This window comes from Octodon degus, unplaced genomic scaffold, assembly GCF_000260255.1.
Source record: "Octodon degus isolate 3935 unplaced genomic scaffold, OctDeg1.0 scaffold00106, whole genome shotgun sequence".
Classification (NCBI taxonomy): Eukaryota; Metazoa; Chordata; class Mammalia; order Rodentia; family Octodontidae; genus Octodon; species Octodon degus.
In genome coordinates this window covers 4,219,792-4,246,626 of record NW_004524682.1, presented here as the reverse complement: position 1 = coordinate 4,246,626, position 26,835 = coordinate 4,219,792, and the positions used below count along the sequence as shown (strand labels likewise).

At 36.1% G+C, this 26,835-nt stretch overlaps 1 protein-coding gene across 1 annotated transcript in view; it reads left to right on the top strand.

Moving 5' to 3' along the window:
• Samsn1 (SAM domain, SH3 domain and nuclear localization signals 1) overlaps positions 1–26,835 on the top strand; it is a 51,884-nt gene that overhangs the window by 19,677 nt on the left and 5,372 nt on the right. The window contains exons 2-7 of the mRNA XM_004639085.2: positions 3,853–3,924; positions 7,445–7,594; positions 12,463–12,592; positions 14,289–14,440; positions 17,862–18,068; positions 19,912–20,062. Coding sequence (XP_004639142.1) covers positions 3,853–3,924; positions 7,445–7,594; positions 12,463–12,592; positions 14,289–14,440; positions 17,862–18,068; positions 19,912–20,062 — 862 coding nt within the window. The remainder of the gene's footprint in view (positions 1–3,852; positions 3,925–7,444; positions 7,595–12,462; positions 12,593–14,288; positions 14,441–17,861; positions 18,069–19,911; positions 20,063–26,835) is intronic.

Below are 26,835 nucleotides of genomic sequence, written 5' to 3'. Positions count from 1 at the left end.
TGAGTCCGATCTAGTAATGAGACCCGAACCCTGTAAACCCTTCTCTAAAAGACAGGAAAAAAGGGAAAAAAAGCAAGTGATACAGAATTTCAAAGAGAAACATGATAGGAATTCACCAATAGTTGTTATATTCTCTATTGCTGTCTTCAATGTAGTTGCTCAGATTACCAGATGTAAGTATGTAAAATTGGTCAACATAAAAATTTTAAGCATTAACTGATCCCTTCAAAAAACAAATAGAAATTAGTAGTGCGATCACTGTAACTACCCTGTGTCTATAGACACGTGATTTTTCCCCTTCCTTTTCTTCTTTCTTTTCTCCTTTCCCTCATCTGAATTGTTCATTCCTTTTGAGCAGTTTCTTTCCCTTGTGCGCTATCTATTGTATGATGTGAGTATTGTTCACTTATGAGTACGGTCTCTACTTGCATCCACTTATCTATAAATGCCTCGAGTTCATTTTTCTTTTAAACAATGGAGTGTTACTCAGCCAAAGAGATCATTATTTTTTTCACAGATTCTATTTGACTTATTTAACTCTTAAAGTTTTTTCATTTATGTTTTACTCTTATTTTTCCCACTTAAATGGGGGAAAAAAAACAGGTCATGTGTCTTGTAGTTCTGCACTGTCTGGACAATTTTCTGATTGGCTGCATTCATTTGATGTCATTGAATATGATTCTCTATCTCTGTTTTACCTGAAAACTAGCAGTAAAATATAGAAGCTTCATGTGTTTCCTTCCCTCCCTTTATATTTGATTTCATTTATATAAAATAGAAAGAACAAATATAAACCATGTCAACATAACCAAAGAATTCTCTAAATATAAATTGCTTTTTTATTTGAGCTATATTTATATTGACTGTTATCTATTTATATAAAATTCTATCTTGATGGGAACCTCTGTCTCCAGATAGCATTTGCAAAGTCTAATCTAAGATTATACAATACAAAATTATTATCATTCAAACATATTTTCATTTATTAAGTACAATTATGTAGGGAGAAGCTTTTGTTTCACATGTGTCTCCTTTTCTTCACAAAATCTGACAGGAGAAATTATGAATTTGTTCATGTTGCTTACCTCACAATAGACAAGAACCAGTTGTTCTTTGTATATTTTATTAGTACACTTTTATGATAAACATTACATGTACCATGAAGAGCTAGTATATGTATATCTTTTGCACTTTCTTACCCATATTTCTTCTGTCCCTTCATCTCTAGCTCTTCCTATTTGCAAAAATCCCTTTGCATCATCAGCCTTGACTTACAAGTACCTTGTGCAGCTATCTCAGAAAATCACTATGCTTTAGAATAGAAAATAATGGACTTTCAAAAATGTCTCCTTATACTTAGATTTGCTTAACAGTGTCTTAGATTGCCTTGGTGAGTTCTTTTGACTGAAAGTTGTTGAGAAGACTGAAAAACTCAAAGTAATAGACATACATCTTTTGTACACCACCAGTCCTAAATCTATTTTCTTTATTGATAAAATGGGGAGAATTAATTTTAAAAGGTGGTAACTATTGATTACTTAATGGAAGATGTCAAGAGATGCTGAAGTGAGTCTAATCTGTGCCCTCCTTTGGAATATAACCAATTATCCAGCAGTGGAAATCACTTTGTAGCGTTTATTAATATTTAATAACCAGGAGGCAGGATGGGGGTAGGCTACAGAACTGCCACAGGCGTGGGCTTGTGTGGGCTGTGAGACTGTACTAAGTACACGACAGAGCAGTAGATTTCCTGTGTTTCGGTTGATGGGAGGCAGGACAGCAAGCCCTCATTTTCCTTCTGCGATCCCTCAGCAATGATGACCTGAGGAAAACACCTAACAGGCAAGTGGGCACGATTAACACCCTAGGAAGTCCCTCTAGGTTAGAAAGCTCTACAGGAGAAGGGTACAGACTTTCCAGTGTGGGGCTCAGCTTCAGTCCTTTTCTTCCTTGCCTCTCAAGAGGGGGTGACGGGCTTGTTCAGCAGGGTCAGCAAGTTCACAGAAGGTGTAAACTGTGGCTGACATAGACACCATCCTTGGCTTGATATTCTGTAACACAGTGTCTCTCAGACTGACCCTTTGACACCTGTCAGGACCTTGTTACTCAGCTCTCTTAAAAAGGAAATAGGAGTTTTAAGGATAGCTGTTGGGGAGAGGTCAGTAGGAGTGGTCTGAAGGACTAGGACTGTCGAAACAGACTTGACTGAGAGGAGCAGGGGTTTCTGACAGGACAATGCCAGTTTCTGTGGTTTATTGACTTCCATTATTAATTTTCCAAAGTACTAGGTGGTTTTGTCAGTATCATCAGCTTTTCAAAAAAAAATATTTTAAGTGCAAAATGAACTAAAGCTCTTAAGACAGGATGTAATCTTGGGATTCACTAGAGAACCTAAGATCAGACATCTACCATCCGGATAATGCATAAAATTAAATAGATTGTGAAGAATTATCATTTTATGACTCAACAATTACAAAGAAATTCAAAGATGTGTGTAAGAAAACATATCTGGATTATTTACAGTTGCCTGTCTAAAATGAGCTCCATAAGAATACAGATTTAGCCTTGTAAGCAAAAGGTAGCCAAGAAAATAGTCTCCTATTAACATAATAAGCTTGTTCTCAAAATTAATGCATGAAAATCACCTGTACATCTCATTGTGATTTCATGTTAAAAGTTTAAAAATTAGGTTTATTCACAATCTTATGCTGTGTGTCTGTACGCTGCTTCAATTTATTCTCTATGTGTGTATTCTCTTTCTTTTATCCAGCAGAAAATTGTAAGTTACCAAGAGTTAGTAATGCTAAATGCATTTGTGTTAGGTTTTAGTTTTTAAAAACCTAGATCTTTGTGAGGTACCATGGGGGCATACTTAGATGTGGGTGTTTTTGTTGTTCTTTTTTATTTATATATTTATTTATTAATGTATTTGGTTGTTACAGGGTATCACTATGCAGCTCTGACTCGTGATGATCTCCTGCTTTCAGCCTCCCCAGTGCTGGGATTACAGGCATGCACCACCATGCCCAGACTCTGTGGCCAGCTCAGCCCGCTCTAGGGGTGGCACTGACACAGCATGTGGTGCCAGGGATCCAACTCGGTCCCTGCGCTTGCCTAAGCAGGCACTTTAGTCTGATGAGCTATCTTGCTGGCCCTTTGTTGTTTTATTTTTGACATTTATGTATATTAGTTCATTAATACCACTTGCTAGCAAAATGTCAGAAAAACATACTTTGTACATTTTTAAGAAACCCATGATTCACTCTTTATCCAGTGATTAAAAGAAGGTTCATGGACCAAAATGTATAAAATAAATATGAAATAGAAAGAAAAGGGAACTGGGAGTGGGAAGAGAGGAGTGAAGTGAGGGAAATGGGAAAAAAATGGAAGGAAAAATGGAAACAAAATTTTTGTAAGTAGGGGAAGAAAGGTTGAAGGGAGAGGAGGAGAATGAGAGAAAAAGAATCAAGATATATGATGTACAAGCATGAATCCCCTTGTGAATGAATGTTATCATTAATGCATATCTAAAATATGCCAATAAGATTAATTTAAAATATAGAATTCATAGATTTTCCAGCCTCTACTCTCAAGGAGTAATATTATAATAAAAATAATTAAATTGAATTTTTTTCCAAATGGCTTAATTCTAATACATAAAGCATTGAAGACAGTTTAAATACTACAAATAAAAATGTTATGAATATTTAACATATTTTTCTATGCCTTCTGATACTGCATGGAAGACTTTTACATAATCTGTATATGCAACACAGAATCTACTTATAATTATTTTTAAGAGTGAGAGTTGCAAACCTTAACTTTCCTTTCATTTCCTTCCCAATTTTATAGCGCAGCAGCAGTTTTGGGAATTTTGATCGTTTCCGGAATAATTCCATTTCAAAGCCAGATGATTCAACCGAGGTTGGTCCTTCATTCTATTTTTATGATGGTTACATACACACAAAATAAAACATTGTGAGGATAAACACTTTTCAAAGTACAGTAAGGTAAATAAATGTCTTCAAATGATATCTTTACGTATATTTTGGGGACAGCAAACAATCATCTACGTATCAGTACCATGCTGGGCATTAAGGTAAAACCTATCTCAGAAGCCTACCAGATATTTGAGAAGACATAACGTAAGTAGAAGGTAGTTGAAATTCAAGGTGACATTACAGTTTCAAAGTTCATGAGTATTTACATAAACAAACGTCATACATGTGTGCTGTCTATACACACATAATTTTATAGCATATACCTCATTTAAATTAAGAAATGATCAAGTGACTTTGTTGTAGATTTTTTAAGATGAGCATATGGCTACTCATATGTACCCTTGCATTCTTGTTACATGCATCTATCTATATTTTAATATTTTTAAATTTCAGGAGGGAATATTCTGAACAAAAGAATAGAAATAAAATGCTATTTATTATTACTTTATAAATATCTTTATTTGAACATCTATATTCGTGTTTGTGTAAGTTCCCTTTAATTCATATATAAATATATATCTTTCATCCATCTAAATATTTAGAGATGAACAAACTTATATGCAGTTATAGGTCTATCAACTTTAACGTAATTGTAAATAATACAATTAATATAACTGAAGGAGAAATAGAGAGAAACTTATCATGCAGTCAACATCTTGGATAAGCTTTCTACTGTCCATAATCTTACCTGCTACAGTCTACAGTTCCAGAGTAAGCCTTTACAATTGTAGCACAAACCTGTAAAACTAACTCAATGAACTATTCAAGTTTGTTGATAACTTATAGTGACTAATGACTTGTAAAAGAATATAGTTAATGCGATAAAGTAGGAAGCATATTTTTCAAAAACCATCATTTATTCTACATCTATTCAGCAAATGTCTGTGACAAAATTTCTGTCAGACCCTTAGGAATTATTGTTGCACTCACAGAATAAGATGTTTACTTCCGGAAGCTTTGAGTCTAGGGAGGCAGACACCAGAATCAACAAAACCATAAATGAATATCTAGATGCAAATGTGGTCAGACTGTGAAGAGGAGCACAGAAAATGATTTTTAAAAATTTAATATACAGATACAGTTTCTTTGAAATTTCTGTAACTAGTGATGGAAAAATCAAATAAAAATTCTATTTTTGAGGCTCATATAATGACAGGCAAACACCAGTTACAATAAAATAACAAACTTTCAAATTTATGTTAGCATAATAATTTCTATTGAAGATATAAAACAAGCATCAACAAGAAAGAAGAAAAAGGTTAACTCTAAATTTTTTAAGTGCTTCAAAATCATATTTTATTTAGAGGTTTTGAATTAAATAAAAATCTTTGCCTTTGTAACCTTGAATGTAGAAATTAATAAAGTGCAATGAGGGCTTAAATTGGCTGTCTATTCGTATTTGTCATAGGCCACTTAGGGGTAAGATACGGAGCAAAACATAATATTGATTAACAATGATGATAACTATGTGTTTAAACTTTCATATTAAAATATTCAAGTTCACTCAAGAGACATTTCTCATTATTTTTATGTTCAGGGAATAATGGACTGTGCATTTACCTAAATGGTAGGTGGTGCTAAATTGCATAACCTTCAAATTTCACTTCTTGCAAATTTGAGGTAGTAAAGATGAGTAACCCAAATATGGCCTCCAAGAGAAAATGTGCTGAAAAGTTCTACAAGAAGAGTTTCATTCATTCAAAAAGTATCAAGCACTAGTTCTGTGTCTGGAAATATTATAGACCCTCAGAATAAAGAAAACACATAGGATCTCCATTATCATGAATCATACAACAAATGGAAGATACAATCGCTGAATGAATGAACAGTATTGAGTAATGCTAAGTTTTTAGGAAAAAAATAAATCCACAAATAGGATATTTGCATAAATGTGAAGAATGGTCACTTAGAAATTTTCTGAGGGCCAGCGAGATTGCTCAGTGGACTAAGTGCCTGCTTAGGCAAGCACAGGGACTGGGGTTTGATACCAGCACCACATGCTGCACCGGCCTCCCTCCTGGGGCACACTGATTCAAGATTGGACGTGGTGGTGCATGACTGTAATCCCAGTACAGGGTAGGCTGAGACAGGAAGATCACTAGGAGTCTGAGCTATGTAGTGAGACCCTATACCAAATGCATTTAAAAAAAAAAAAAAAAAGAAAAGGAAAGGAAAGGAAGGAAGGAAGGAAAGAAGGAAGATAGATAGATAGATAGATAGATAGATAGATAGATAGATAGATGATAGGGAAAATTTCTGTGTGGTTACATGATAATGTGAATAGAAATAAATGATTTAAGGCAGAAATGTGTGGCTGCTTAAGGAATCCAAGGAAAAGCAGGTACACACTTCAATGGGAAGCTAATAGACAGCAGTGAACTGTCAATGCTACAGTTGTTTTCAAACTTTAGTGTGTCTCTGTATGTCACAGAGAAGAGCATTTTAGAAAATAATTCACCCCAAAACATCCTGATGGTGTTGACCTGGGGACCACATTATCAAAACTACTGGTATATACAGTAAATGAAATATGATAAATAGATAACAGTGAAGTAATGATATTTTATTTCACACCGATTCTTAGACTGTGTCACACAGTTTTTGTGTTGTCATTGAGTTTTGTGTGTTTTTAAAACTTTGTTTTTTATTCTGGTACATGGAAGTCATTGCTTTAAGCAATGGGCAGAACCTGTACAAATAAGAGAATTAGTAAGTAAAGCATAGGAATTAGTTAGATGACTGTACAAAAGGATGGGACCAGACTATTGATTGAGAATGTGGAAAATGTGCATGCAGTCTTACTTGACAAGGAGAAAAATTAAAAGTCTCTATCATTTTAACAAACTTCAAAATTGACAAGGAGAAAAATTAAAAGTCTCTATCATTTTAACAAACTTCAAAATTTATTAACAGTAACCAATTACCATCTCCCTTTTTAGGGCATCAGGAGGCCACATTAGCTCTCATGCCAGTAAATGTAGCAGCCCTTCTAAACCCTCCAATAAATGTCTCCGATCTATGTAGACATATTCACCTGCTGTGTGTGGCATTTATTTGTATTGCCCCACTGAAAAGCAAGAAAAACTAAAAGATTTCTTCACAAACACTACATTTAGCTCAAATTCTAAGATATAAGTTTAGATGTGGTATAGGGAAAGTAACTCAGTTGGAAAGCCTTTGCCTAACATGTACAGTGTTCTGAGTTCAAACCTCAGAAATGCAATGAAAACAAAAAGAAAGTGACAAAAATGTGACGCTCTGAAGTAACTTGGTAACTAGGCCTTGATGACTTCAAAAATAATGTATTTTGCCCAGCTTTTTAAATTTTAAAAGTTGTGATGCAGTGTTTAGGAAGTGCACAAACTGGTGATATTTAACAATGTTTTCAAATCATTATTTTTATCATTGTATTATTTTGTCTTTTGTAAAAATTTCTAAACCAGGTACATGGAGGGAAACCCATAAATGAAAATGGAGAACAAAACAAAAATTCAAATAATGCAGGAACTCTGGGTAAAAAAATGAGAGCTATTTCATGGACAATGAAGAAGAAAGTGGGGAAAAAGTACATCAAAGCCCTTTCTGAGGAAAAGGTAGGAGCACATAATTAATCATTTATATTTTTCTATTAAAATTTTTTCTTAAAATATTTAATAATTTTTTTCCAGATGTGGCCATGTTCTTGGTGCTTTATTTTTTATTTTTATTTTCTTGGCTGGCTTAGCCCACCCTGAGAGCGGGGCTGGAGAGGCAGAGGCATGTGGTACTGGGACTCGAACCAGGATCTCCTGTGGCTGCCTAAGCTTGTCTAAGCAGGTGCTTTAGACCACTGAGGTATCTTGCAGGCGCATCTTGGTACTTTACGAAGCAGCTCTTAACCATATATTTCTTGATCATCAAGCCCAAAAATTGGGTGGAAGAAAATATTAGTACTGGAGTTATTTACTTTAGAATTCTACTCATCCATGGTAGCTGTCTATTCTTCATTCCCCCACTTCAAATAAATTGCCCTCTTTCATGAAAAAAGAAAACAATAATATTATCATTTTTAAAATTTGGGGATAGGGCAGGCCAGATAGCTAGGAGGACAGAACCGCCTGCTTAGGCAGAGTGCTGCGGCTGGGGTTCGATCCCCAGCATGCTGTGCCAATCCCACCCCTGGGCACACTGAAATGAGATTGAGACTGGGCATAGTGGTTCATGCCTGTAATCCCAGTGATTGGGGAGCTGAAAACAAGACAATCACTGTGAATCTACATAGTGAGACCCTGTAGACCCTGTAGACGCTGTCCTAAATACATTAAAAATTTAAAATAGAATAAAATTTGAGGATAGAATTTCATTAAATTGCCCATTATAGGCTCAAATGTGAGTCTCCTGCCTCAGCTTCCCAGAGTGCTGGGATTACAGCATCCACAGTCATGCCTAGTTAGTACCACCATTTTAATACAAGAGATTTAATACAAGAGCAGAAAGATCATATATCTAGCGTATGAGGAACAATGCGTAATTTATGCTGTAGAAAATGTCAGTGTCTCTTTTTATTGCAGATAGTATTGTATTTTCTTTTTTTTTTTTTTTTTTATATTTTAGGGAAGGATCTACAGGGTGTTCAGGGTCTCATTACTAGATCCAACTCGTAGTGATTCTCCTGTTTTTTTTTTTTTTTTGCGGAACCGGGGATTGGACTCGGGACCTTGCACTTGCCAGGCAAGCGCTTATTCTACTGAGCTATCTCCCCAGCCCCAGTATCGTATTTTCTACATAAACCACAATTTCCATGTTCTTTCAGCATTAAATAGATATTTGGGGACTGCTCCTGCAAACATTTCTGTTGGTGTGTGTGTGTGTGTGTGTGTGTGTGTGTGTGTGTGTGAATATGTTTTATTTCCCTTGAGCCTGTGGTAAGTATATATTTAATATTTTCAGAAATAGCTATCTTTCAAAGCAACTGAATCATTTTTACATTACTCTAGCAAGGTATAAAGGGCTCTAATTTGTCCACATCTCTGTCAGCATCTGTTGTCATCAGAGATTTTTTGTTTGCTTTTCAATGTTAATTCTTTAACAGAGGTGAAGTGGAATCTCACTGTGACTTTTCCAATGACTAATGATATGACTAATTTTATGACTAATGATGCTGAGAATGTTTGCATGTGTTTGCCCGTAGCTATGTCTTTTTGAAGTGTTTAAATATCTTTTGCATTTTTAAATTGATTTATCTTTTTCATTGTTTAAATGTGATATTTTCTAAGTATATTTTTATCAGATGTATCACTTGTAACATAAATCAGTTTCCATTGTCTTGTGAATTTTATTTTCACTTTCTTATTAATATTTTTGCATCACATATGTTTATAATTTTGTAGTAATCAGTTTATTTCTTAACTTTTGAAATGTGTAAGAAACTGTTATTTATCATGCAGTCATGAGAGTTACATTTTGATACATGAGCCATTTTGAGTTACTTTTTCTATGCTATGTAAGAGAAATCCAACTTCACTCTTTTATATGTGAATATGAAGTTGCGCCAGTTTCATTTATTGAAGAGACTGTTCTTTCCTCATTGTATTATCTCAGCACCCTTGTTTAAAATCAATTCACCATGAATGCAGTTATAAATGTATACATCATAAATATATGGGTTTATTTATGGACTCAATTTTATTCTGTTGACTAATATATGTACATCACCTATATATTAGGTCTATTCCTCTTATGTATTATATTTATAGATAATAAACCTATATTGGTATCATCACTTAGTTGTCCAGTAGATTACTGAAACCTAATATACACAACACTGAAAGAGAACTTCTCGAAACTCCTACAAGAATACAATCAGTTTTTATTTACTCTTCCCAATGGCAACAGATAACATTTTCTTAATTCTGGATACAAGAACTGAGACAGCATACGAGAGAGCCAGAGAGAGGAAAAAGGAAACCTAAGAATAATTACTTCTATACTACTTGCCTTAATTTTTAACATTTATTAATAAGAATATCACTTTCATTTTAGTCTCCATGCAAGCTGTTTCTATTTTACACTGTATAATTTATTAACCTTGACTGTAATTAGTTTAAGTGCCTCCTTTTTTCCACTGTTTCGCCCATAAAGCCCATTCTCCACCTGAAAACTAGATCTATGAAAAAAGGGAAATCAGGATGCATGATGTCCCTGGTTAAAGCTTCATGTTATCTTTAAAACACAGTCTTACTATAGTTTATTCCATCGAGATTTTGGCGAAGCAGAATTTAAGAAGGAAGAGAAACTGAAGATTTATCAGGAAAAATGTCTGCAAAGGACAAAGAAGAGGCAGGAATATATGGGCAGGAAAAGTCTTTTGATTGCAGTGTAAATCTAACACCTGTAAAAGGAGGGAAGGAAGGAAGTAGGTTCAGTGAGAGAGAATTTCAGACATCAACCCAGTTCTAAGAAAACTGGAAGATTGATGGCAAGACTGTGAATCAAGTCTTCTCATTAGAAGAGCCTCATGTCCCATGGAGAATGGGTTCAGGTAAAACTCCCACTTTCTCAGTCATTGTTTCCATGCAAATCCAGGGATGCATACAGAGTGGGGGACAACTAGAAGTGTCCGTGTATTCATCCATTTTCTTTAGCCAACAGTACAGTATCAGGACTGGACAAGTTGTGAAGGAAAGTGGTTTACTTAGGCTCTCAGTTTTGGCTCAAAATCGAAGGATCACATCTAATGATGGCTATGGTTCAGGGTGTCACCCACTGAAAGAGTGTGTTCATGCATTTTTCTTGTCTTCTTCTTCTAGAAGAGCCAGCACTATTCATTTCTGGAGGCTTCATTCTGATGGCTTTATCTAAAGCCCTCATTGCCATCAGAACTCATCTCAAAACATCAAATTTCTACCTCTTAATATCTCACAGTGGGGATTAAATTCCAACATGATGTTTAGAGGAGACAAACTACATTCAAATCACAGCATTTGTTTTTGACACCACAAGACTCATGTCCTTCTTATAATGTACAGTTCAGTCAATAATGCAATTTATCACAGCAAGAGAAATAAATAGCACATTTCCATTGTCACCACAAAGCTCTAGAAAGCTCTTTATGAATTGGTGCTAGTCTATTTCTCTGAATTCATATGTGAATAGTCTTCTCTCTACATTCATCTGCACAATCCAAGTTATGTGTGATTTCAGCTGCTTTGTCCTTATTGTTGTTTTGCTTAAAAATCTATCTCCAATGCTTTGTATAAGTCATATCTTCTCATCACTCAGGTCAATAACTCAAAGCACATACTACCTTACAATACAGACGGCTGGGTTTAACCCATCCAAATCAATCATCCTTCATTTTACTGTGGCCCTAGTACCCATTCTCTCATATCATCCAGCTTTATTTCTGTCATGCCACTTATAATCCTCTGAAATTGCCCTGGTTGTCTTGCTTGCACACCTTGCTGAACACTCTAAATGCACATGCATAGATGGCATATGCATGCAAATTGTTTAATACACCAGACTGCTCTGCATTACAGCGAGGGGTAAGTTAGCCTATTACATTGTTTACCATGAACTTCCCAGTTCCTGGAGCAGTGCTAAATATCTAAGATGTGTTTCATAAAGCTGAAGTGAATGACTGAATGAAAAATAAAAGAATAATTAGAATCAAAGTAAATATACTATATATATATATATATATATATATATATATATATATATTCTGAAGTTTTATCAATGCTTAGGAATGCTCAAAATGAGCATATTGAATTGCATTCTGATGAGTATTAAATTTGCAGTCTTTGTCCAAACTATCTAAATATGGAAAACATTTGAGACATTTTCAAGGAAATGTAATTTGTTTTGAAATTGTCTGTCTTTTCTAATTTTATGCAAGATTTGCTTTTCACTTGACTAGGTGGCAAGCACGGTATGAGATTTGTAAAGCTCCCTCCATGAGCTTTGTGTTAGACTTGCAAAGTGTGCATGTTTTATTCATATCTAGTGATCTAGTAGGGTGCAGAGAACTGACATGAAACAACCATGCAGAGTTTAGACCCGCAGGATCTGATCTTAAAGGGTTAGTAATGGTGATGAATTGAGGAGAAGGAGAACATGGAGAAGGAGAACGTGAATAAGGAGAAGTGCTTCAACAGATAAGTCACAGATTTCAATAAATTTAACCTTCACAATTAAGTAGCCTTGATACAATATTCATCCTAATTTGCAAAAATAAGCTTTCATAAATTCAGTCAAATTCCACAGTAATAAATGTCTTATCTAAGGAATTTTTCCAAGTATACTCTAAAGTGTTTCACTAGAAATTGAAATAAAGACTAATGGCACTTATATTTTATGCTGATGTATTCCCAAGTACTTTATTGCTAAAATATGTCTTGTTTGCTAAATCAATGCACACAGGGAACATCTCCATGGAAATGTGCTCTGTGCACTTAACCTCTGCTATGTTTTTCTGAAGGATGGGGAAGATGGAGAGAATGCCCCGCCATGTCGGAACAGTGACCCCACGATTGGGATCCACACGGAGAAGGTCTCGCTCAGAGCCAGTGACTCCGAGGACAGTCTCTACAGTGGACAGAGCTCATCAAGTAAGGCTAATGAGTAAAGGCCACAATTCAGCCAGGAGGTCTGGGTTAAGTTAATTATAAAACAACAAATCTTCCCCTCTGGAGTTTGTACATAAAATTAGTAATAAGATTCCAGTTATTTGATTAAAAATGATGAAATGCATTGAATCTACATGGTAGATCATTGAATCTACATGGAGGAACAACTATTGAAAGCAATATATAATACACTTGAATTATGTATGCTTCAATAATTTTAGTGCTATAGTCAGCAGAGTTCTTGGGGATGTGCCCTCAAATAGTTGTGTTGGATAATTAAATCTGTTATTTGAGATCAAAAAGACCAGATGTTTCAAATGACTTTTACTGCTATTTTCCTATTGGAGGCAGAACAGTTAATATGAAAATAATCTAATGGAGAGACATGTACAAATTCAGTTTTCATAAGTGTTTGGTCTGGAAATTTTAAAATTTTAAATAATGATTCTTATCACAGGGAAAAATCTTACTAGCCAGAATGTAGCATAAAACCACAGGGTTCTTTGTGGAAGGGAGGGTGCGAGGTGATAGTTTTCCACTTAACATATTATCTTATGCGGCTTAATTTCTGTGATTAGACACAATTATTTTTCTTCTATCCAAGTTCATATAAAATGTGGAGCTTTGTAAAGCATGTTTACCTTACATCTGTAATGACTCATATTACAACTCGGGCTGTCCCTTCCTTGACCAAAGCCCTAAAAAGCCAACTTGTAGGGCAGTGAGGAGGCACTGCAGACTGGTGAGAAGTGAAGTGTTCCCCTGGTGACTGCTCTTGCCTGCCCTTGGGCAGGTAGCAGGAGAAAGTCCCACACTTTTTTCCCCGAGATTCAAGATTAGGAAAAAAAAGGTCAGTAGGACAGTTATGAAACTGTCTCATTGCTATTTGTTTCTCAATAAAATTAGTTTAAAAATAAATAAAAATAAAAAGATTAGGAAAAAAATGAAAACAAGAATTTGGAGAAGTACTTTTTTTTTTTTTTTTCTTTTTTATGGGACAGCTATTAAAAAGCCCAGTTTAGTATAGTTTCAAACTACTTGGGTAGGAGGGTCAGATATTCCGACGTATTTTCTCCTTCCTTCTCACTCACAGTAGAAGCAAGTGTATCATTTTTTATTTTCAGTGATTTGGCCTCAAAATGCCCAAGAGAGAAATTTTTGGTACAAGTTCAATCATTTGTAGAGAACTTTATAATGTTGCATTTTAACAATTTGTGGTCAGTAGTGCTCACACAGAAAGCAAACTAGCGCTAACAATGACTGTCTTGTTTTACACTTACAAAGTTCCACACTGCAGCTTGGGCAACAGTTACACCTATAGCTCAGTAGAATAAGTGCTTGCCTGGCAAGCATGAGGGTCTGAGTTCAACCCCTGGTTCTGCCGGGGTCGGGGTGGAATCACACCTCTATCTTGCTCTTCTTTAGCAAGTGTTTAATGCTAATATACTGTAAGCCTGAGCAGAACATAGAAACCAAAATGAAATTGTATTTGATTTAGGGATTGAAGAGACAGTGTCCAGATTGGTAAGAAAGAGGTTTGCTTGAAGTAGCCCAGGTGACAGAGCTCAGAATATAACTGGGCGGTTAAAGAAGACTGGAATCCACTGCTGCTGTGTCTGGACCACGGCTCAGAAGACCAAAAGCCTTCAATGGTGACTGATTATGTCTGTTTCTTCAGGTGGCATAACAAGTTGCTCTGATGGCACAAGTAACAGGGACAGTTTTCGCTTAGATGACGACAGCCCCTATGCAGGACCGTTCTGCGGCCGGGCCAGAGTACACACAGATTTCACTCCCAGTCCCTATGACACAGACTCTCTCAAAATCAAGGTAGGCCAATATTGCATTTGCTTTCTGGGTAGTTTGTTAAATGCTGGTGTGGGACCTGTAAAGGAAGGAAAGAAGTGGGGAAGAGGTTTGTGTGTTCTTCCAACAGTTAAAGTGGGGAATTGTAACGATAGTGGCAGAATTTTTAATAAAACACAGGTAGGGTCCTTGAGATCAGTTTTTTCAGGCTAGTATCAGAAGTTGCTGCAAGATATATCAAACAACTTTATAGTCTATTGAGGAAAAGGAATGTACTTTTTCTGAAAATATAAAGCTAGAGGTACCTAGCTTTACTCGATAGCTGCTGGAAAAAAAGTAATGGAACTAAGAAGAAAAGAAGATGGAAATATCAAGCAGGAGTGCAAGAAAGCAAAGATCTGGGAGCCATAGTGAACCAGGCAACACTAGCTCTTTTCTGGTTGGCAACCCTGATTATCACAGATCTTTCTCCCAGTGATATCCTGTCTTGGGTTCATTCTTCTTAGTTTTATCTGCTGTATTCATTTTGTATTGTTGTATAATGAATTGCTTCAAACTTATGTGTTCAAACATCCAAATGCATCATTATGCCACAATTTCTATGGAATGTAAATATGGGGGTGGCTCAGGTAGGGTCTCTGCTTCAGGACTCATCTGGCTGATATTAAGTTGTGAGCTAGTTTGTGATCTCACCTGCAACTCGGAATCCTCCTTCAAGGTCACTTGGCTGTTGGCAGAACACAGCAGTGGTGGACATTGGGCCTTGGGCTTCTGGCTGGATGTAAGCTGGAGGCTGGCCCAAGCCTTTTAGACTCCACCGTAGTGCTCTATAACAGCATGGCAGTCTATTTCATTAGGACTATCAAGGCAAAAGATGGCATATGCTTCAGGACCGTTTTTGAGAAGGGACTTCACATGATTAAGCTTGATGCACCCATATAACCTCCCTTTTAACCAACCCAAAATCAATTAATTTGATGCATTGTCTGCATGGTTTCTTCTGACATATGCAGCAACACAATCACAAGTTTGAAATCCACCATTTTGGTAGCCCTGGGCTCTATAAAGAGACAGTGTTGATTACAGTAGCACACGTAGAAGAAGGATTCATACTAAAATAGTTTTACAGATGTTAAAGCATACCTTTCATTATCACAAGGCATTGTAGGTAAAAGAACATAAATTATAAATTTTCTATACTATGAACACTAGTCCAATGTTAAGGAGTGATGGGGAGATGAAGTATCGATGCTATTTTGTTCTTAAGGCATTCAGTTTTCTTATTTCCTTATATGCTATTAAGTCCGGGTAAACGCAGGGAAGGAGGAAAAACAATGTTCCCCACAGCTAACTTCAGTGTCTGAAATGACTGGGAAGTCTAAACTCAAGTCTGGAAGAGGCTTGTGTTGTAGATGCATTGTGAAGGGAAGACGGCAAAAGGGAGCAAGGTATTTTGATTCAGGATTATTTTTAAACTTCCCTTAGTACAACATCGGTGTTCTGGTTCTGGTGCTCCCTGGGATGATTTTTATGGAGCTATTACATAGAATACCCAAGATCCCGTAGTTAGCATGAAACATCGAAATCTCATTTTTATAGCAATGGTTTTATCCAAAGTGAAGTTGAGACTTTGCTCAGGTGACCTTTGAGTTTTCTGGAATGTACAATTGCCACATTAAAGGATGTAAGTTACAAGTTAATAAGCTTTAAGGATAATAGAAAGGACCTTGAAAAGGCCAGTCAAGCCTAGTAACTTTTTGGATCTGTTTGGAGGTTTCCACATCGGCTTAGTAGGTAGTGTCTGCCCTACGACTTAATTTCCTGTAGTTAAGAGGCAGGGAAACCAAGTCTAACAGATCAGAGGTCCAGATAGGCAGATGACCATGAGTCACAAATATCACATCCCTTGACCACATTGCATTGTAAATTTACAAAGAAAATTTGTGTTTGTTACAAATTATACATTCAAAATTCAGCATGAAATATCTATTTTATTAGCATATTCAATGCAGTGTTAATTAAATGTGGCACACGTATTAGAATCTGTAACACCCTCTCTGGGGCAGAGACGTTCAAGATTCAAAGGCATAACTAGTGCACTCTGAAATCTATACCCTGATTTACATAGAATTCAATATTCTTTACCAAGAAATACTCGCTGGGGTTTTCTATTTTGACCAGTAACTGCAAGCATGTAGCCAAATATAGTGTAAGACATAAATAACCAAAATACTGTTCTGGGGACTGGGGAGATGGCTCAGTAAAATAAGCACTTGCCTGGCAAGTGCAAGGGACTGAGTTCAATCCCCAGTTCCACCAAAAAAAAAAAAAAAAATACTGTTCCATTTGAACCATCTTAATGTGCTTCCTTCATACTTAAGTGCCAAGTTCTGTGGAGATCACTCTAAATATTAGCTATCTTGATAAGAAAAAGCATTAAGAATGAAGTAGCATAACTCAATATGCACATATTTTGCTATATACTTGGTGAGTTCTGGCTAATTTTATTTTTTATGTGGATTGAATGTTTTAAAAAGATTTACTATATACTGCAATTTTATTAAATTAACTAGAATCACAAACAGAGCCATAGACTACTATTTCTTGTTGTTCTGGAGCAGAAAAGCCCCTCCAAAGATAGTGAGAATAGTACTTTCATAACATGCATCAAAGGAACATCATTTTTAAGTTCAGTCAACTTGAGCTTGAGTTGTCACTAGCTTACAGAAAGCTCTTGAGAAGTCATTCGCTATCTCTGCTACTTTTTTGAAATATTTAAAATAGTAAATTCATGCTTCACATATGTCTCTATGAGGTACATTGTGAATATGAAATGACTTATTGTATTCAAAATTGTTATGTAAATTATATTGGGCACTACAGGTATGCTACAATGATTTAACAAAAACAGAAATGTGCTGCTCTATCTATGTAAGCTTTTCTTCAAGCATTTTTAAGTTTTCATTATTTTTTTATTTTTATTTATTTATTTTTTTGGTACTAGGTATTGAACTCAGGACCTTGTGCTTGCCAGGCAGGTGCTTAAGCCACTGAGCTATGTCCCCAGGCCGGAAGTTTTCTTTATTATTACTGGAAAACTATTTCCTTAACAAGTGAACTCAGACTTTTTTGTTTTTGTTTGTTGTTTGTTGTTATTATTATTTTCAAGACAGGATTTTGCTATGCAGTTAAGGTTGGCCTTGAACTCACATTGTAGCTCAAGCTGGCTTCAGACTTGCAGTGACCCTCCTGCTCTTGCCCCCTGAGTGCTGGGCTTCCAGGTGTGCACCATCTGCACGGCTCTCAGACCTATCATAGATATCTTTGAATCTGTTTAGCATGATGCACCCATTACTTCAATTTTTCAATCATTTTTTCTACCAAGCTTCATAGGACCATGCTGCTTTGACATCTAACCTGTATTTGTATATGGCTTTTCCCTTAGAAAGGGGACATCATAGACATTATCTGCAAAACACCAATGGGAATATGGACGGGAATGTTGAACAATAAAGTGGGAAACTTCAAGTTTATTTATGTGGATGTCATCTCAGAAGAGGAAGCAGCCCCTAAGAAAATAAAGGCACGCCGAGCGGGTACGAAAGAAGAACCTGAGACTCTTCAGGAGTTCTTAGAGAAGATTCACCTTCAGGTGAGCTACCCACTGTCCTGTTTTTAGTGGTATATGGATGGATTAATTGATGAGAGTGGATTAGTGTTTGCTTAGTGTTGTTTAAAAATATAAGACTTACAGCAAAGGAAATTCTGTTTTCCTAGAACAGCTCTTATTTCTCTTTTATTACTTTTATTATGCAAGGACAGGTCTTGATATAACATCTCTTGGACTAAACCCTAATGGTACTTAGCAGTGACAGTAGAGATTAATGTTGAGAGAGTGCAATAGAAAATGAAAATATCTAGGAGAATAAAAGAACAGGGGAAATGTTTAAGTAAGAAATGGCATATAAAGAGAAAAAGTAAGAGCCCAAGGAAGTGAAAAGAAAAATGAAAATCATATTTTCTATTAAGCATAAATTAAAATTAAGCCCAGAGAAGATAACCAAATAGGGTCATTTAAACAGTGATCATTAAGCTTCACAGTAATGGTGTTCAGAATATTGTCATCTGTTTTTATCCTCTAATTTTTTTCATATTACATAAGTAAAATTTTAATAAAATATCTACCTTCTTAAAAGATGTGTACACACTTTCTACTTATTCTTACTTTACATTTGCAACCCATTTCTAAAATTAGCTTAGTCATATTTTGATAAATTTAAGAATTCATAAAGTCAATAGCCAATTAAAGTTTTCCTTATTGATTTTTCTGAACTATTTAACCTTCTTGTCTGTACATATATTATCTAAGCATTCCAACATTATTATTGGTATATCCCAGAGGAAATATAATTTTGAGTCCTGCCTCTCTACCTAGTCCGTGATTTATAGAAAAAACTGAACATCTGAGGGAGTACATGATTTATTCAAGAACCCAAAGGGAGATGGTCAGAATAGAAATTCTGGTGTTCTGTGTTCTAATTCTAATTCAGAGCTCTTACAGAATGTATTACTTTTTCAAAAAGTCTGTCTTTCCTTTTTGTTGTTAAAATAGGGCTGGCGATGAAATTTCCTAATTACTTAAAACTTCTAGACTTCCTCTTACTTAGTTTTAGTAACTAAAATAAAGATATTGAAATTATAATCAAGTGAAATAGGGAGAATTTTTGAGGATGTTAAAAAAGCATTTAACTTCAGCGAACTTATATTGTGTTAGAGGAAAAAAGAGAGATTGTATAAATAACTGGTAGACTAAAATCAAAAGCCTATGAATTTTAAATTAATATATATTAATGCAAATAATGGGAAAACATACATTTTGAAAAAACTGAAATAATGTATTTGTAACTCACTGTTTTTCTGGTCAATAAAGTTTTAGTTAAATACTTCGTGTTGGTGTACCTAATCCCTCTCAATCAAAATGCAAAACTCACTTTGTGTATAGACTTGTGTCTGTTTCATATCCGTTTCTAACCAACTCCAAGAAGTTAGTGAAAGTATGTATTTCTGTGATCAAAAAACAGGAAGGTGTGTAATTTACACAGCAGTACAATGTACTCTGCTATAGGCATTGCATTGCTAGGCTTACAGAAATGCTACTTCTCTCTGTTTAGGTAATTGAGAAGCAAAATGTGCCAAATGGAACGTATGATGCAGCTATTAAATTAATTCACGATTTAACATTGAGTAGATTAAGATAATTATGTCTTCTTATGTCTCATCTTCCAGAAAGTGAGAATTATACAACATGCTCTTTAAATACCCCAGAGTTCATGTGTGGAAATCTAGTACAAGTCAAATAAAGTTAAACAACTTATATTGGCATCTCTGGTTTCCATATGCATTCCGTACTTTGTTTAAATCTAAAGGGAACTAAAAATAAAATATTTGAATCTTACTGGTTTACACTGAATTAACATACTCTTTCTCCCCCACAGGAATATACCTCTACCCTTTTGCTTAATGGATATGAGACTCTAGAAGATTTAAAGGATATACAAGAGTGTCATCTCATTGAATTAAACATTGTAAACCCAGAAGACAGAATGAGGTTACTATCAGCTGCTGAAAACCTCGTCGATGAAGAAAGTAAGTGTACACATCTGCTCTTTGTGCTAGCTGATAATCATGGTTTAAAGTAAATAGTGAAATCGCCAAAAACCAAAGCTCTGATTTTATTTACTGAGAATCACATAAAGCATTATTTCCATAAAATAAGAGGTTTCCTATAACCTTGGAAGCAATGACTCTGATCAAATCTGTAATTGGGGAAAGGGATTTTTTTTTCCTCATTGGACTCAAAACTGAAAGGGCTCTGTGGGTCCCTCATTCTATTTTGCAGAACTCTTAATTTATATGCAAGTGGATGCCTATATTCCCAAAGACTGAGGGAGCCAGAGACAAATATTTAGTGACAGCATGAGCCATTAGTGAGAAATGTCACACATGGCTTCTGTGGAACAACACAGAGCAAGCCACTAACCTAATGAGCCTCCGCTCCACACAGGAAAATTCATTTCATTACTACATAGTCACATCTTGTATGTGTTTATTGTACTCTTTCAAAATATTATAATAGCTTGCAAAAAGATTCAGCACTCACTTTTATTATCTAAGGTAATTTTCTGTATTTAAAGCATAAACTGGAGACACAAACACACCTACAAACTCATTTACAGCTGAAAGTGGCTATGTCAATAGTCTTGTAAAGGTAGAGTCACTTTTGTCTGTATAACTAATCATCCTGGACTTGGTATAAAATCTCTTCAAGCCTCCAAAGCCTGAGCTTGGAATGTGCCAATTTAAACAGAGCATTTTGTGAAGGAAAATGGGGGTAGAGAGTCATCTAAACTTTAAGGCAGCACAAATAAATTTTGAAATTCGTCTCTGAATTATTTCCTGTTCTATAAATTGGACAAAATACCTGAATGTATGCTTCTGCAGAAGAAAAGTGATCCTTTTGCAAGTGTTTACAGATATACTTTGTCCTTCTGCTGCATGGTCAAATTATTTTGGACAGTATTGGTAGTGGTTCTAAAGGTGATCAGTAGGAGTAATCTACAGAATCATCTTCGTGGCCAAATGTTCAGTGAAGAGTGATGTCGTGAACTGATAAGATGTAAGAAGAACTTCCTCATTTACCTGAAAGATATTCCTACATCATCTTGCAGAGACAGCAAAGAAGTTAGGCCATTAAATCCAGACTTCTCTTTCAAAACTAATATTAGTCATAATTATTAACTAGTATATTTTTTTGGAACGTGGGTTCTGAGAATAACTTTAGGCAAAGTCTTTCTGTTTATTTTTATTAGTGCTCCTCACCTGGCTCTAAGTTAAACAGCACTACCTCCATTTTGCGAAGGAGGTAGTTGAGATGCATAGCTTATCTAAGCTGACACTCCTAATGAATGGTAGAGAGGATTCCAACCCAGTGTTTAAAAAAACCATGCTGTACTTTCTAAGACTACGAGTAACAGCCCAGATGGAGAGAAAGGAAAAAAGCTGCACTTTGTGTCTAGGCCTCCCGACTTCCTCTGGGGCTGTTCTATAGCGCTGTCATAAAGCCAACAAGTTTAGGTATGGCACGAGTTTACTGTACGCTGGCTTCTTACAAAGCAGACATTCATTTGCATTTTTAGAAACCGTTCCTTGTTTTGTTTGTGCTTGGTTTATCGTGTTTCCGTAGATTGTCTTCCTTTGTCCAGAGATAGCACAGTGCACATGTGTCATTATCTGAAATCGCTAGCCTAGGTCTGCAGTGCTCTTTCTTTGAAGTTTTGGAGATTGGGTGATAAATACAAGGAGATAATAGAGTCACAAAGATAGAAAAAAATCTAACCTCCCTAAGGTGATCGAAGGTAGCTGATTTCCTCAATAGTACTGGCTACCTAAAAATCTCTGGAAGTTGATGTGGCAATATCCTTCAGGCAAATGAGCAAGGTTTTCTTACACCTTGTCAGTTGAAGGCATCACTCTTCACTAAACATTTAACCACCAAGAAGATTCTGTAGATTGCTTCCACTGATCATCTTTAGTGCCACTACCGATACTCTCCAAAATAATTTGACCATGCAGCCTAAGGAGAGAGGAGAATATTTGTAAACACTTACAAAAAAAAATCACTTCTCTTCTTCAGTTGCATACATGTAGGTATTTTGTCCAATTTATACACAAGGAAATAATTCAGAGATGAATTTCAAAGAAGCCAATTAGTTAAATAAATAGGAGAGGTAAGATTTTAATCAAAGGCAAACTGCTGTAAAACCCAAAGTACTGTCCTCCACTTAAGCAAAGTGTAAATATAAGAACAGCGCATATTTAGAGACTGAAATCTTCTGCTACTTCAGTTTCCTCAAGGGCTTCAGCTCAGTGTTAACATCTTGAAAAGTTGAATGTGTAAGTGGGAACAAAAGCCTGACAATAGCAGAACTCCCTGGAAGGCAGGAGGCTACTCTGGCTACCTCACAAAGACCTCAAGAAGAGGAGGCTGGGAGCCAGCAAGCTGTGCTACCAGTGGTGAGCCAGTGCTCAGCAGGGACCCCTAAAAGAACGCGGGTGCAAGGCCAGAAGGTTACACTGACCTCACTTCTGGTCACACGTCTACTTTCTGTATTAACTGGAAAGTGATGGCTTACGTGTGATACCAAATTGAGGGGTGGGTGTAATTTAAAAAAAAAAAAAATTGACCCAAATTCTTCCTTTGTAAAATGGGAAAAACAGAGTCTAAAGAGCTGGGTGGTTTGTTTAAGTTCATGCTCCTGGAACTTAATCTGCTAAGCTTATCTGAAACACTATATCCTGGTTTGCAAAGGAAATAATAGTTTCTAAGCTTAAAGTGACTTTGTGGTGTTCGTTATTTTATAAAGGACAAGTCCTAGAAATTATTTCCCTCTATAAACCTTTAGAAAACTATATATGAAGAGCAAGAGGAACCGATACTTCATGGCAATAGCCAGTCATGTATAAACACGCACACACACAAGCAAGTTCTCATACATGATAGAAAAGTGCAGATTCAACAGTGTTACTTGGCAATACACAGACCTTTTCCTGTATTAACCAGATGAGCTAGTAGTATTAAAATATATGCATCAGAAGAATGTATAGTGGATGTTAGGCTGTTGTGACTGAAAGCTATTTATCTTATGTGAAACTGCTTTGCTCAAGAAATAAAGAATGACTTCCATTTGTTGATGAGATAGTGAATTCTGATGATTTGCAACATGCTGCAGCATGCTTATTTTTATCTAGCCTAAACTCTGTGAATCACATCTACAACAATGCTAAAGATTAGACACACAACCTTCATGCACCTTGAATGATAACTACCTTGAATATATGGTTACATAAGGCCGAGACATTATTTAAAAAAGACATACATATCACAGTCACAGGCTAAAAATAATTTTTATTTAGAAAAAGAATGGGGGATGCACAATGGGCTAGATTTTATATATACATTTTTATTTTAATAATTGTGTAATACAAATTTGGGGAATTTCAATAAATTCTTAGTTTAGGGTTTTCTTATTTTTAAGTTAGGAGCTTGTAAAACCTTTGCTTGCTGATAATTCAATATAAAAACAGAGCAAACTGGGGATGTTACCTGAGGGTTAGAGCTATCAGTGGGAGATCACGCAGGAAAGAGCAAATCGTGTGTGCATCTTTAATACATCTCCGGAAACGAAGAGGATAGAAGATAGGACAGGGGAAAACCAGTGGTAGAATATTTACAACGAGCAGGCTTTCTATTTTCTTGGCCTGAGATATACAGCATTGTTCCCACTGTGACCTTGAGTGTGTAAGCCGGATTAAGCTTTCTAGGTCACTGCTTGGCAGGAGATAAAGATGCCTCTCCAAGAAACAGATAGAAGGGCTAGCGAGTGGCGCTAGGACTGATCACAGGATTACTGCTGAAGGGGGTAATCACCACAGGAATCTGAGCAAGACCAGGAGTGAGATGCAAAATTTGCTCCCACGCTGCACAAGAACTGAGCAGGACACCAACTCCCTCAGTTAGGAATCTAGATAAGGTTAGAGAGAAGGAAAATTGGGTGACACCCAGCTCTGGAAGAAGAAAGAGAGCCAAGTCTGTTTATCTTGTGCATATCAGGGTTTCTATTTTTATGATCTCACTTTAACAATCACTTATTTACTTTGGGAGTAAATATTTCCAGCAAATAAAAATGTGCATAAAGAATGTGTGCACACGTGCCTGAGTGTTTGCATAAACACAATTTTAAAGCTCCTTTGCCTTACTGAAAAGTGCTTCCCTAGGACAATAAGATGGTTAACTGCTGTTTATAGTACATGTTTTCCTTCTATTGTTCAGTTGTCTCTTTTTCCACATTTAGAAGCACTTTAATGTGTGTTCAACTTGTGCCAACAAGAAAGTGCACTGTTGTCTTTGGGGAAAATGGGCAATGGAAATAATTTCCCTGAAGTATAAAAAAATTCAATTTTAAACTGAAAAAAATAGTAATGAAATTAGTAAATGTTACAGAAATCTGTTACAGTGTATCCAGATACCTGCAAACCCTGACTGCAGTGGCAAATGAGGAAGAAGGGGAAGGGTTGGGTGTGAGCCAGGCCTTTGGCATGAGCTCTGGGCCCAGCATCCCGCGCCGCTCAGCCGTTCCCCAGCTGTGCCTTCCTGCCTGTCTACCTGCCCAAATCCATGCAGGCAAGTGGGGGGCCCAGTCAGGTGCTGGAAGATGAGCCGCCAGCAAGCGAGACTTGCAGCTATGCCAAGCCTCGGTCCAGCAGTTGGTCCATGGCGTGCCAGGACAGCCTGGTGCCACTGCCCTGACATGTGTAGCTGAGCTTGCCACTGCACTCGCCATGTGACTTGAGTTTAAATTCAAGAATTGTACAGTTTTTAAGAGAAATGTGCATCTACATGTAGAAAGAGAAGGCAAATGGTTTACTTGTATGTATTTACAAAATTGGATTTAATATCTATTTCTAGTTATGGCTCTTTGGCTTTATTTAATTTCTCAGATTTATTTTTGGCTCTAGTCTCTAAGAGTCCATTTATAACAGATACCATGTTCACTGTAATAAAAATAAAGCGAAATATAAGCAATTTTACCCTTTAACAGAAAACACCCTCTAGAGAAAAGGATGCACAAGTTTTGACCTCAGTCACCTGAGAACCTCTGTAGATCCGCATCTATAAAACACTCCTGTCCTTGTTTTTAAATTGTACTTTGTTTCCCATGCATGATTTTGTAATGATTGTCCTGTCTGAATGAACCAAATCCTCTCTTACGCGAATGTATTTTTTCTCACAGCTTCCAGTCCTGCAATTGGCGATCAGTGGATGGCTAATAAATGCTGATAGAATAAATAAATGCTGATTAAGGAGGTGTGAGATTTACAAATTTTAAGCAAGACTTTCTTTCTCTAATGGTACAAATGAAAGTCGCTTGCCATCCAGCTCACATATATAATCTTTTATAATAGCAAAGGAGCCATTTCCTTCTGTATGTTGTCCAGAGTTAGTTTACACGTACACTAACAATGCCTGTGGGTATGCAAAAGCATAACGAAGCACACTTATTTGAGAGAATGTTGTATAACTCAAAGTTAAACTATGCAGGGGCCGGGGAGATGGCTCAGTGGAATAGGCACTTCCCTGGCAAGTGCAAGGGCTAAGTTCAATCCCCAGTTCCACAAAAAAAAAAAAAAAAAAAAGTTAAACTATGCATAGTCTGTATATTCAGAAATCTTAGTTCTGGGAATTTGTCTTCCTAAATTCAACATTTAAAAATAGCTTTATTTTACTATTTTTTTTAATTTTTATTTTTATCTGTATTTTAGGAAAGTATTTACAGGATGTTCAGGGTCTCACTACTAGATTGGGCTCATAGTGATTCTCCTGTTTGCAGCCTCCCAAGTGCTGGGATTAGAGGTACACGCCACCACGCCCAGTCTCAATTACAGTTTCAGGGTGCCCTGGGGACAGGGCCAGCATAAAAATAACTTTAAAAGTAGTACTTTACCTAAAACCAACAAGGATAAACTTCCACTAATAATTAGTAGCTTGAATAAATTCAATATCCATAAACAATAAAATAATTTCAAAACATTAGGAGTGTGAGAGGACTGTACATGTATTGACAAGAAAATATGTCCAAAATATTTTATATGGTAAAAGGACTCAGTAGATAAATAATATAAAGGGTAACCTTATCTTTTTCAAAGCACAATAATTTTAGAAATAATTAAAATATAGGTGAGGGACAGAACTTAGTGGCACGGTGCCTGTCTGGCAAGTGCGAGGTCATAAATTCAATGTCAGGTACCAAAAACAGAAAGATTAAAATTTTACAATATCAGTATGGAGAAGTGAAATTTTACCTATAATTTTTCAGATTTTTGTTTTTCTTTGTTTTGTTTTTTAATGTCCAGGCCCAAAAATTACATTAACATAAGGCATGAACTGGAGAAAAGCATAAACAATTATTTTTTATTAGCCTTAAGTCCACAAAGACATTAAAAATCAAAAACTGAGTTACAATCAGACATACATCTACTAAATTATACAAGAAGTAGAAAATTGTGAAAATCTGACTAGACACATGAGCCTGGGATAGAGAGTTATCTGTGTAGAAAAGTGGCTCTGTAGATCAGAGTTAGTCTACCACAGTTTATGTACACGTCTTCCTTGGGTCTCAAATGCCCATGCTAGAACTGATACTTTTCTTTTGATCTAGGGAAGACATCATTCATATGGGTTTCCAAATCTTGCATTTAAAAACCAGAAAAAGGGGCTGGAGAGATGGCTCAGTGGTCTAAAGCACCTACTTAGAACAAGCTTAGCAAAAGCATCAGGGACCGCGGTTCAATCCCCCAGCACC